The 12455-nt window shown below is 38.0% G+C and overlaps 1 protein-coding gene across 1 annotated transcript in view; it reads left to right on the top strand.

Moving 5' to 3' along the window:
* The window catches only part of ACBD3 (acyl-CoA binding domain containing 3), a 34840-nt gene that overhangs the window by 16150 nt on the left and 6235 nt on the right, over positions 1–12455 (top strand). Inside the window, exons 2-6 of the mRNA XM_081491482.1 lie at positions 842–983; positions 1703–1843; positions 4670–4828; positions 6682–6856; positions 10592–10778. Coding sequence (XP_081347608.1) covers positions 842–983; positions 1703–1843; positions 4670–4828; positions 6682–6856; positions 10592–10778 — 804 coding nt within the window. The remainder of the gene's footprint in view (positions 1–841; positions 984–1702; positions 1844–4669; positions 4829–6681; positions 6857–10591; positions 10779–12455) is intronic.

Genomic DNA, 12455 nt, shown 5'->3' on the forward strand with positions numbered 1-12455 from the left:
GTAGTCTCTTATCATTAGAACCAACCAGTAACTAACACTTCCATTTATCAAAGAAGTAGGATTTCCTATTTTGTCAGCACCCAGTTTCATACTACTTTTAAGTGTTCCTAGTGGTAGTTAAGTCTCTGTGGGTCATACTGGCTTCACTGTAATTGTCCATTGGCAACCTGCCAGAGCAGAGGAAAGATCCAACAGTTATTACCATTAATACGGCCCTATTATCTCTGAAGTAGGAAAGACTCTTTATTGATAAACAGACTAAGAGTTTAACTGGTCCTATAGCTAGGAAGTGTCTGAGATGAGATCTAAACCTAGGATGTCTGATTCCAAAGCCCCTTCCACCACATTGTATTGTTTCAGTGGGATGGATACATTTTGAATATAGCCTTTCAAATTATATGTAATATCCTATGCATATATCTCTTATTAAAAATGCTTGATATAAAAATTTTTGAATTTATTTTAAAAAAACTTGCTGAACATTTTTAATATTTGAAAAAGATGTTAAGTGATACACTAGTGTGTGTGCACCTTACTGTTGCTTGACATTGGTTTCTCTTTAGTAGGGTTTTTTTTTTAATTGATTTACTCTTTGTAGTAGTTTTAACATAAATATTAGTACTTTATTTTAAAAAATTAACTCAACATGAAGTTTTTTTTATCTTGGCTTTGATTATTACAATTTAGTACTTGAAATAAAAACCTTCCTACAGTGGTTTTTATAAGCAGTATAAATTTCACAGGCAATTGTGATGTACTTTATACCAGAATTTCAACATACAGTGCTGAAGATGTTGTATTTTGCCAGTGCTAATTGTTTTTGTGTTTATTTTTGTTATAGAAAAAGATGGCAAAGCATTTCATCCAACTTATGAAGAAAAACTGAAACTTGTGGCCCTGCATAAGCAGGTTCTTATGGGCCCATATAATCCAGACACTTGTCCTGAGGTTGGATTCTTTGATGTGTTGGGGAATGACAGGAGGTAACAGTGTTTTATTGTGTAGTGAATTTAATGAGTGAGTGCATGCTAAGTTGCTTCAGTTGTATCCAACTCTTCATGATACTATAGCCCGCCAGGCTCCTCTGTCCATGGAATTCTCCAGGCAAGAATATTGGAGTGGAGAGAAGGGTACAGAGTAAATTGGTTCAGATGTAAATAGCTGGCTCATTAGCTTTAGAATAAGAGCTAAGCAAACATTTTTGCTTGCAGCTTCTGGAGTTGTCAGATGTTTATCTGTTTTTGGTTTGGAGATGTTTATGGCTAAATATTGTGAAAGAAGTTTACTCATCTGATTATGAACATAAGACAGCTTCATTTGATTCTTCCAAAATAATATTACAACAGCAATTTACAGTATAGTAATTGATTCCCTTGTTGGGACACGTACAGAGTTGTGACAGGAAAGAATATATTAAGCATTTTATTCAGTTAAAGCTAAACTATAAGAAAGGTAGAACTTTGATACCCTTTTACTGGTAGGGAAATCATCAGCAGTGCAGTTAAATTATGGTGTAAGTTTGGTTTGTATGTAGGCTATCTAGTTTAGTAAACCAGTCCATGTGTGTTGAAGTTTTGAATCTGTATAGTCGAGTCATTCTTCATTTTAGTTACGATTAAGACTTGTTCATATTTAGGTTTAAATGAAATCAAATTCTTACTCTTTTAAGAGTGGCAAGTAACTTTCTTGTTGTTCTTTACAGGAGAGAATGGGCAGCCCTGGGAAACATGTCTAAAGAGGATGCCATGGTAGAGTTCCTCAAGCTCCTGAATAGGTGTTGTCATCTTTTTTCAACATATGTTGCATCCCACAAAATAGAAAAGGAAGAGCAAGAAAAAAAAAGGTGAAGTTTGAGAGCACAGAATACTTGATCCTTGTGCAGCCTATCTACTGCATAGTATCCTGATGCTTTTGCTTTATGGAGTGTCTGTTCTCAGTCAGGTGTCTTAACTTCCATTGAATCCCCACTTTTTATGGCAGTTGCTCAAAACTTTCTGATGTGAGCAGGTGCTTTTATTATGAGTTTTGAGGGGAGAGGGTTTACTGCTTCTGTCTGGCTATCCCTTTAAAAAGAACCACCCATTCATCACGGCAGCATTCCTTTTGTGTTACTGCGCTAAGTTTCTGAGCAAACACAGTAAGCTCAGCCACTCGTCCTCCTTACCCTCTGGTCTCACACACCCTTTGCTGCTGCCTCTCTTGTTTTTCTAGAATATTCATACTCTATATCATGGTTATCAGCTGTGCTACATGGTATGCCTTATGTAGGCATTACATGTTGGCTGTGGCTTCCAGGTAGCTCATTAATTACTTCCAGAGGTTGCAGGGGGTGCTGTTAAATGCACTGTTTATGCTTATGGGATTTTCTGTCATGATTGTGAATTCAGCAGAATTATAATTAACACTTTATTTATCTAGAGGTTATATTTTCAAGAACAATCTGAAATTTCTAGGTAATGAACATAATGCTATAAAGGCATCTGAAACAGTTCTTCCCTCAAAAAGAAAAAATTTTGAACAGGTGAAATTATGAAGTTGCCTGAAAAATGGCAGAAAGTCATAGAATAAAATGGTGAGTACGTTGTTCCAAAAGTTCGTGATTAAAAGGAAAAAATGAGGTGCCATGTTATAGCAGTCACTGTGAGAACATCCTGAAATGAACATTTTCACATACTGTTGTTTGTAGTGAGTGTAAATATTTACAAATAATTGCAGATAATTATAAACTTTTTAGGGGACAATTCTGTAGAATTTATTAAAAGTTCAAATGCTACTCAGCAATCCCACTTAAACCCATTCTACAGAAATACCAGAATATGTTTGCAGGGACTTATCTTCAAGGGCTTCCCTGGTGGCTCAAACAGTGAAGACTGCCTGCAGTGCAGGAAACTTGGGTTCGATCCCTGGATTGGGAAGATTCCCCTGGAGAAGGAAATGGCAATCCCCTCCAGTAGTCTTGCCTGGAAAATCCCATGGTCAGAGGAGCCTGGCGAACTACAGTCCACGGGGTTGCAGAGAGGCGGACACAACTGAGCGACTAATAATTTCACTTCATTTTCGAGGATGTTCATTGTAATTCTATGGATAACAACAGCAAAAAAACAAAAAATACTAGCAATCAGCATCTATAGTGACCTTTAAAGAAAAATTCTATAAAGCTAATTTTCCCTCAAATTATGTTTTACTTACTTTAGAAACAGTCGGTTCCCTGATTTCCCCCCTTATCCTGGAAATAACATATTAGAAGGGAAAATAGCCTGACAGTGAAGGAAAAGACAAACCACGAAAAATAATTGTAAGAATTATAAAAATATGGCAGTCAGGGGTCATTTAATGTGAAAGTGAACTATCACTGTATTATAACACGTACTATATTTATGTTTGGAGTTAATAACTCCTGAGTTTTCAATAGACAAAGCATTGGGTATAGTTTGTTTGTCTTTAAAAGGATAGAACATATCCTAATGTATTTCCAGAAAATATTTATCCGAAGGAATATAGTTGTTATCCAAAGAAAGAGTTTTCTTACTAGAATGGAAGGAGATTCCTTTGCTGGAGACTTGATCTGTGTGCTGCAATCCATTGTGTAATGATTTTGGATCATTGAGGTGTAGCTGTGTCTTTGAAAGGAGTATACATTGCTTTTTAAGATCTTTTATAATGATAAATTGAATAGTTAAGTTACTACTGAACATATAAAACTGAGTTTTTTCTTTTAAAAATATACTCTGGTCATGAGACGAGGTCCATGTAGAATTCTTGTAAAAGCATTTAAGACAAGAATTCCTCTATCCTGAAGCTTAAGCTTTGGGTTTTGGAACATCTTGCCCTGTGTACTGTCATATATTGAAACTAGGTCATGTTACTGCTGTATTTTGAGTCTTGGTTGGTTGTGATTCACATGTGTTAATCACTTACAGGAGTTTGGGGAGATAAGTGGGGTAACCCAGACACTTCTCATGGTAGGACCATGAAATGGTGTCTTCTCTGAGAACTTCGGAAGTCTGCTCTTTCATCATATCTTCAGCCTCCCTATCCTCCTCACTCTGTGGCCTGTGTGGCATTCATTCCTAGTACATCTGCTCTCCTTTGAGAAAGGGGTTGCAGGAGTGGGTGAGAGCTGGGTAAAAATCTAGCTGCACCCAGATGTCCAACTGTTCTTTTCTTTTTTTAATTTAAAACTTTAATTTTTTTTTAATTTCAGAAATTATACATGAATATGTAAACCATGAGACTACAGTGGTGTGAGACAGGCAGTCTCTGACGTTATGTAGCAGGTACTTCAATGAGTAAGGCAGATATATTGCTAAATTTATCACATAAATTTATTTGCAACTACAGCATGTAGTATGAAGGAAAAGCTTGTGATACTGTGAGCATATCTTAGACGGAAGCCTTTGAGGTATTGTAATGGTTTAAGTGGTACCTTACTGATAGACTCCTTTTTCTGTTGCCGTTAGCAGTCATTATTCTTGTTGTGATCTGTATAGTTAGAGATTGATTCCATATGATAAATTTCTCCTTTGGAAATGTTCACTTCAAATTGTGATAAAATTATCACATGTTTCTCCAAGAAACCTGGGTCAATCTTCACTGGGAAATAGTCTTAAATTGTTTTTAAGTAGGATTCTTTGCTTAGGGCTCATTCTCTCTGTCCTTTATCTCTCAGGAAGGAGGAGGAGGAGCGGAGGCGGCGTGAAGAGGAAGAACGAGAACGTCTGCAGAAGGAGGAAGAGAAGCGTAGGAAAGAAGAAGAAGAAAGGCTTCGACGGGAGGAAGAGGAGAGGCGGCGGATAGAAGAAGAGCGACTTCGGCTGGAGCAGCAAAAGTACGCTTGTCGTGTATTGTTTAAGAATGAGAAATGGACCACCACACTGTTGTGCTTGACGGTTTACCTTGTGTGCCTTGGAATAATTCTCTGTTTTGTTCGACTGGGAGGTAGATCAGCATTAGCTATTGCCATTTGTACCAATGATGTGTTACCAAGGTGAGGGCCTCATCTTAAGCATCATTTGGTTGCAAAAAGAAGAATGTTTTGGAAAGATGTGAGATTTGCTCCCAGAACCCAGACACTAGAAGAGGAGCTGAGGTGGCTTGCCTGCTCTCTGTCTCTGGGTCCATAATGATCTCTTGTCCTTGCTTCTTTCAGCTGTGTCTCTGATGCATTCTTCCTCTTCTCTACAAATTATCACTGTGCTTTGGCATATACAAGGCTGCCTCAGCCTGGATTTATGTGGTCTTTGTTTTCATGCATCTGACAGAGACTGGCTAGAGTACGAGAGACCCGGTTAAAAGTTCCCAGGCCAGAGAATCTCTTGGTTCAGCCTATGTCAGATGTCTATTCCTAGTCCCCTAGAACAGGACCTGGGAGCTGAAGCCATTTCTTATTCAGTAACGGCTGTAAGAGCCACTGTCTCAGAAGGGATTAGTTCAAGAGGGAGCTGTGAGAATAAGGAGGAAGGGATTAATCCCCATAAAACAAAGAGAAGGCCTACGGTTCTAGAGATGGCATAACATGTAGATTAAACCAGACAACATTCAAGTCCTTTGTTTTCTCTCCATTGTTTCTGAGTACTTCCTCAGAAAAGCTTCAAACTGACTCAGGGTCTGTGTCTACCTTGGAGAGAGGCTATGAATACTACTGTTTTGGGGGAGAGGGGTGCCCTAGTTGGACCCAGTGTCGTGTTCTGTTTAGGACTTTGTGAGATTTAGCTTTGTTATTACCTATTAACAGATGGCTTAGAGGGTGTTACTGTTGGTCACGTGACTGAGTTAAGCACGTGGTTCCTCTATGGGGGGAAGAAAAGAATAGTAATAGTTCACAGAAATCAGTTATCTCTAGACCAAGCATACCCAGATATTGTCTTCAGTGTTCCTGTTTAAGACTGGCGTTACATTAAATGCCAAGGTACTTACCAGAGCCACGTGTAACATCTTTTAGCTATTATTCAGCCTTTTACTATTTTACATATATTTATGTAGAAAACCCATGGCCAGCAGTTAAATATATCATCTCTGTAATAAATGACAATCCATTTTTCTTACAGCAAAAACTATAGGCTGGAGCCAGACTGCCTAGACTTGAATCCTGGCTCTGGCGTCTACTCACAGTGTCATCTTGGGCAAGTCACTGAAATCCTCCATTTTCTGCTTTGTGAAACCCCACTTCACAGGGTGGTTGTGAGAACTAGGTGGGTTAGTACATAGAAGCACCCTGAAAAAAACTGCATGGCACATTGTAAGGGCACAATAAATGGTGATGACGATGATGGCAGTGACAATGATATGCTTATTAGTCTCCTTTTCCATCTCAAGTTGGCCTTGGAAAACCTAAGTGAAAAATTAGAAGCCAAGTTTATTTTCTTAAGTCTTTCTCTGGACCTTGGACACATGCTGCTTGGTATACATTACTACCTTAATCAATTTTTTTTTTTTTCCTTCAAAGTCAACAAGTCCTATTCTTCTAGAATCCTGCACCCCTGCTGGATCACATTTGCTTTTCTCAGTGTCACTGAGCTGATATCAGAAACCATGGGTGCATTTTCCCTTCATAATATACCTATATACCTTAATCATTTTTAAGAGGTATTCGTTATAAAATGAAATAACAAAGACATTTTATTTTGTCATGAACAGTCAATCTCCTGTAGTCAGACTAGTGTATATTTTTTAATGTTTTAGGCAGCAGATAATGGCAGCTTTAAACTCCCAGACTGCCGTGCAGTTCCAGCAGTACGCAGCCCAGCAGTATCCAGGGAACTACGAGCAGCAGCAGATTCTCATCCGCCAGTTGCAGGAGCAGCACTATCAGCAGTATATGCAGCAGTTGTACCAAGTCCAGCTTGCACAGCAACAGGTACGATAGCTAACACCCAAATTCAGCCTTAGAAAGGGTTTTTAGTTGCATTGGAACAAAAATTCTTTTTTTAACAGTTGCTGGTGACTTGTGCATTAGTTAGCCTCTCAGGTATAAAGTAACTTTTAGGTGACCTTTATGAAAAGAGATTTTTAACATTGCAGTGGCAGTTATGAAAAAAAGTATATAATTTCGAGGAACAGATGATGTGGCCTCTATTCTATTGTCATAAGTGTATTTGGAATTTGTATGGACCTAGTGTTATTCCATTGGAGAAGGAAATGGCAACCCACTGTAGTATTCTTGCCTGGAGAATCCCAGGGACGGAGGAGCCGGGTGGGCTGCCATCTATGGGATCGCGCAGAGTTGGACACGACTGAAGTGACTTAGCAGCAGCAGTGTTATTCCAGTGAGTTTGACATAGCTCTAAACGTGGTCCCAGAACCATGGAGACTTGGGTGATTAGTGTTGGTTCAAGGACAGCCTTCAGGCCAACTGCTGTCATAGTCCTGGACAGCTTCTAATTGGAGGACCCACAGTCCCTAGGGCAGAGCTTGGTTGGGTCCATCTTGACCTTTTTGCTGGGTGCAGTAGCAGCACTGCCTGCCTGCAGCACATCGGTTGTCCTCCTTGGCTTCCTGCGCCCACATTCTTGCTTCCACAGAGGAATAGGTGGTTGAGGGGAAGGACACAGCACTGGAGGTCACATACCACTTGGATTCTGTCCTAGCTTTGCCATTATCTTGTTTGATCTCACTCTAGTTACCTATTGCTCTGATATTTCTGCCTTTTCTCCCAACCAGTAAGAATGGGATATGAAATCCTATTATATAGTCTTGTTAACCTCACAGGACTATCAGAGGAATGAAATGAGAAAATAGTTACTCTGTGAAAGTATTTGATACATAGGGAAGATAGCTGATTTTACATTAATTTTTTTACATCTTGCAGAGGCATAAAATGCCTCCTTAAAGTTAACCTTTAAGTTAAGTTTTACTTTAAGGTAAGTTTTCTTATTTAATTTTCAGTTACAAAACAGGTACTACTTGTCAAAATATCTGAGTGAAGAAAAGTGTTGTGAGAAAATTCCCTGGTAATCCAGTGGTTAGAACTTGGCACTTTCACTGCCAGTGGCCTGGGTTCCATCTCTAGTCAGGGAACAAAGATGTCCCTCAAGTCGCCTACCTTGGCAGTGAGGCCAAAGTAAAAACCAAAACACAAACTATGTTTCTCTATAAATTTAATAAAATGTCTTAAAATTTAAAAAAGGAAAAGCGTTGTGTTTTAGTTGCCCCACATTTCTTGTTAGGTGAAGTAATCTTTGTTGTTTTGCCACGCTCTTTAAAATTTCTTGAAAATTCATATCCTTACCTTAAATATGTTTTCCCCTGAGTGTTTAGCATTAATGAAGCAGTTAAGAGGCACTGCAGATTTTGTGTAATCCATGAGAAGAGGAAAAGGATGTCAAACCAGAGTTACAAGATAATAAGTGGTATTTTTTGAGGGATTTCTGTCCTCCAAAGACTGTTTATACTTTAGCATATCACTCCCTTTTCCTGCTTCTTTGATGGGTATTGAGATAATTTTTTAATAGGCTAGCTCATACACACTGTCCTGCTTACAGGTTGCTATCACTTAGTGAGAACAAAGTCAGTCAAATAGGGTAAAACCAAAAATCTTTGAAATAGAATTGGAAAGCCATAGTTTAGATTGCAGTGATCAGACTCAGTTTATCAGATTGATTGGTTCTCTCTCATAAGAGAGAATGAGAGGAACTGGGGAAGGAACAAAGGGAACCTCAGCCCCATAAAGTATTAATTTTTATATAAATACTGAGCAAAATGACAAAAAATGGGAACACTTGTTAATTTGGGGTGTGGTTACACGAGTATTTTATTGTTCCTGTGCCTTTCTGTGCTATTAAAAACTTCGTGGAGTATAGAAGAGAGATTATGTAAATAAATAATTGTAATCTATTATGTATAATAGATGTATACTCATATTCAGTGGGATCCCAGGTTAGGGAGTTGTTCATTCTGCTAGAGAGTTTCAGCAAAAGCCTAAAGTGAAGAGGGACCATTTGAGCTGACCAATTGATCATCAACAGAAATTCCTGTTTTTTTTTTGCTTTCCTGTCATGCAGTGAAATGTTCTGAGTGTGCTGACTTGTTTTGGTTGTATGCCTTTTTTCTGGAAGCTGGTACTCTTAGAAAACTGATGTGGAAATTACTGAAAATCTAGGCTTTGGAAGAAGGTATTTCAAAATCTTAAGTGTTTTGCTAACCAGCACTAGCAGCAGAGAGAGGTTTTGCTGCTTAAGTAACTGATTTGTAAATGATCAGTAATGTAATAATTTCATTAAATGAAATCTATATTCAGATAAGCCAAAATGTATCATTATCCCTAACCCATGAAATTATACAGGCTTTTTTTTCTTATTTTCTTTAAACTGTTGTAAGTATATGCTCACTTATTATAACCTAATGTTTTAAAGTTACTTAAATGCCCTAATGCATAACAGTAGATGGGTAAATTTCCTATTTTCACAATAGCATATTCTATTGTGATGCAAACAAACAAAATACAGTTATATACTTATGACTTTATAGATAAACCTCTCAAACAAATGTTGAGTAAAAGAAGCCAGACACAAAAAAAGAGCATATAATATACAATTTCATTTATATTAAAGTTCAAAGACAGGCAGAGCCAAACCTTAATTTAACAGGTTAGATTCGTCGTTACCCTTGAAGGACTTTCTGGAAAGGGGCACCAGGAAGGGTTCTGGGATGCAGATAATGTCTTGATCTAGGTATTGGTTTTATGTGTATGTTCGTCTAATGAAAACTGATCAAGCTGTACATTTGTGATTTGTATACTTTTCTATATGTTTGTTATAATTAATTTTATTTAAAGTTTCCCCAAAAGTTATGTAAGTAATACTTAGGCATTTCTCATAGTGTTAATACTGATATTTATTCATTTTAATATGAGAGGAATGTCCTACAGTAGTTGTCCTTTGGATTTAAGCTGTTTTTATTTTCCATTTTTCAGAGGACTTCTTAATTTTATGTTTATGAAAATACATACTTTAATCATAATTATGTAAAGCAATGCATTTTTTTTTTAAGAAATTATTTTGACCTCAAACTCCATTTTATAAGCCTATTCAATTTTTAGGTCAATATTTTTTTTACTTGATTGGCAGTTTTTAGTTTTTGATAATTTTTCTGTATATAAAGATGTAATTAATTAATTATTTTTGTCCATATTTGATTTGTTGGTTACTTTGGGGACCATTATCAGGTTTCACCATTTACAGCTTCTGCCTTTGTGAATTTTCTTCTATTACCATTTATTTCTACCAAATTTAATTTTCCTGATGAAAATTGTGTGTATCTGAATTTTATTAAGATTTTTTTCTATCAGTTTTAAGAACAGATGTTTCCGTGTTCAGTTTTTACCTATAATAATTTTATTGGGGATGATTATTTCTACCTACTTTAATTTTTCCTAGTTTTTCTAGTGATCCTCAGGTCACAAGAATGTGGTCCTCAGAATATTACTATACTAATATTCATTATAGATAGGATAAAAACTGATAAAGTTTATTAGTAATTTCTTGGAGCTACTTGATGAGGCAAAAATTCTGATGGGATCAGAATGCATCTCAGGGTAAATGTCCCATTTTTAACCTTCCTGGTCAGTGTGTCTTCACTTTTTCTTGACTTACAGGCAGCATTACAGAAACAACAGGAAGTAGCAGTAGCTGGGGCTTCCTCGCCTACATCATCAAAAGTGAATGCAACTACACCCAGTGATATGATGTCAGTTAATGGACAGGCCAAAACCCACACTGACAACACTGAAAAAGAGATTGAACCAGAAGCCGCCGAAGAAGCCCTGGAGAATGGACCAAAAGGTATGGTTGTTGTATGTGCACTTCCATCCAGATACTATAATTCAGACTCATGAAGAGCAAAAGTCAGGGAGTCAGATTAATTAGCTTTTGAGAGCAGTTACGTATTTGTGAGAGTTGAATGCTTTTTCACTCTTTTTAGTCTGAATCTGATGCTTCTGGTGACTCTTAGAATAGTTTAGAAGAGCAAATCAGATGTCCTTTGGACCCTTTGGGTTGTCTTACTTTATATACTGGTTATTTGTTGCTGTGTAACACATTGTACCCAAATTTAGCAGCTTAAAATAATAATTAAACATTTATTATCTCTCACAGTTTCTGTGGGTCAGGGATTGAAGAACTGCTTAGCTGAGTGGTGGGCTTCCCTGGTAGCTCAAATGGTAAAGAATCTGTCTACAATGCAGGAGACTTGGATTCGATTCCTGGGTCAGGAAGATTCCCTGGAGAAGGAAATGGCAGCCCACCACAGTATTCTTGCCTGGAGAATCCCATGGACAGAGGAGCCTGGCGGGCTACAGTCCATGGGGTCACAAAGAGTCAGACATGACTGAGAGACTAACACACACACTAGCTGAGTGGTGGTGGTTCTGGTCTCTCGTGAGGTTGTAGTCAGGATGTCTAGGACTGCAGTCATGTGAAGGCTTGACTGGGACTAGAGACTGCTTCCAAAATGGTTCCCTCAGATTACTGGCAAGTTCATGCTGGCCATTTGCAGGAGGACCTCAATTCCTTGCCCCATGGAGCCTCTCTAAAGGGCTGCTTGAGTGTTCTCAACACAGTGGCTGGCTTCCTCCAGAGAACATGATGCAAAGGAAAACGAAGCAAAAGTGTCAGTGTCCTTTATGCCCTAGCTTTGGAAGTAATACGTCAGCACTTCTGCCATATTCTGTTGGTCCTGGTGAATTTTGAGTGATGACTTTACAAGTATATGAATACCCAAGGTGAGGATCACTGGGGGCCAACTTGTAGGCTGTTCACCATATGGTCACAATATATTTTTTGAGACAGAAGTACCATGTTACCAGTAAGATAATTTAGATTTTCAAAGGTCTACTTACCTTTTCACGGGCTGCTCATTCATTCATTCAACAATTGGTTCAAGATTTTCTGGCTGTTGGGCTACAGAGGTGAAGCAAAATAACACACCTACAATGTAAATTGTGGCTGTGGTAAGTCCTGTGTGGAGAGAAAGGTCCATTACAGTGTGAAAGCACATAATATGGAGATATGAGCTAGTTAGGTCACCAGAGGTTTTCCTGGGGAAGGGACACTTAAGCTGAGAGTTCTGAATCAGGAGTACCAGTTCCCAAGTAAGAAGGAATAAGAGACCATTTCAGTGACTGATCAGAGATGGTGGTAGTGTTGTTCATAAGAAAGTTGGTTTCCTTGTCTTTAAAACAAGCAATAGAATAGTTTCAGAAAACACCTTGAAATGCCTTGATTCATTCCTCTCTTCCCCTTTTTTTCCTGTTAAGAGTTTGCGAGTATTTTCAAATAAATCTTTTGTCAAAGGCTCTGAATAACTCTGGAAAACCTATTGAGTGCACATAGATATTTCTCAGTAACAAGACATTACCCATTTTTCCTCAGTCGCTAGCAGTTCCATTCCTATGCAAGTTTTTCTCTGAGTTTCCTTAGAGTAACCCTTCCCTTAGAGCTTTGGTTTACTCCAAGGTCAAG

This window comes from Giraffa tippelskirchi, chromosome 5 (assembly GCF_054371585.1).
Source record: "Giraffa tippelskirchi isolate mGirTip1 chromosome 5, T2T-mGirTip1v1.2.pri, whole genome shotgun sequence".
Lineage (NCBI taxonomy): Eukaryota > Metazoa > Chordata > Mammalia > Artiodactyla > Giraffidae > Giraffa > Giraffa tippelskirchi.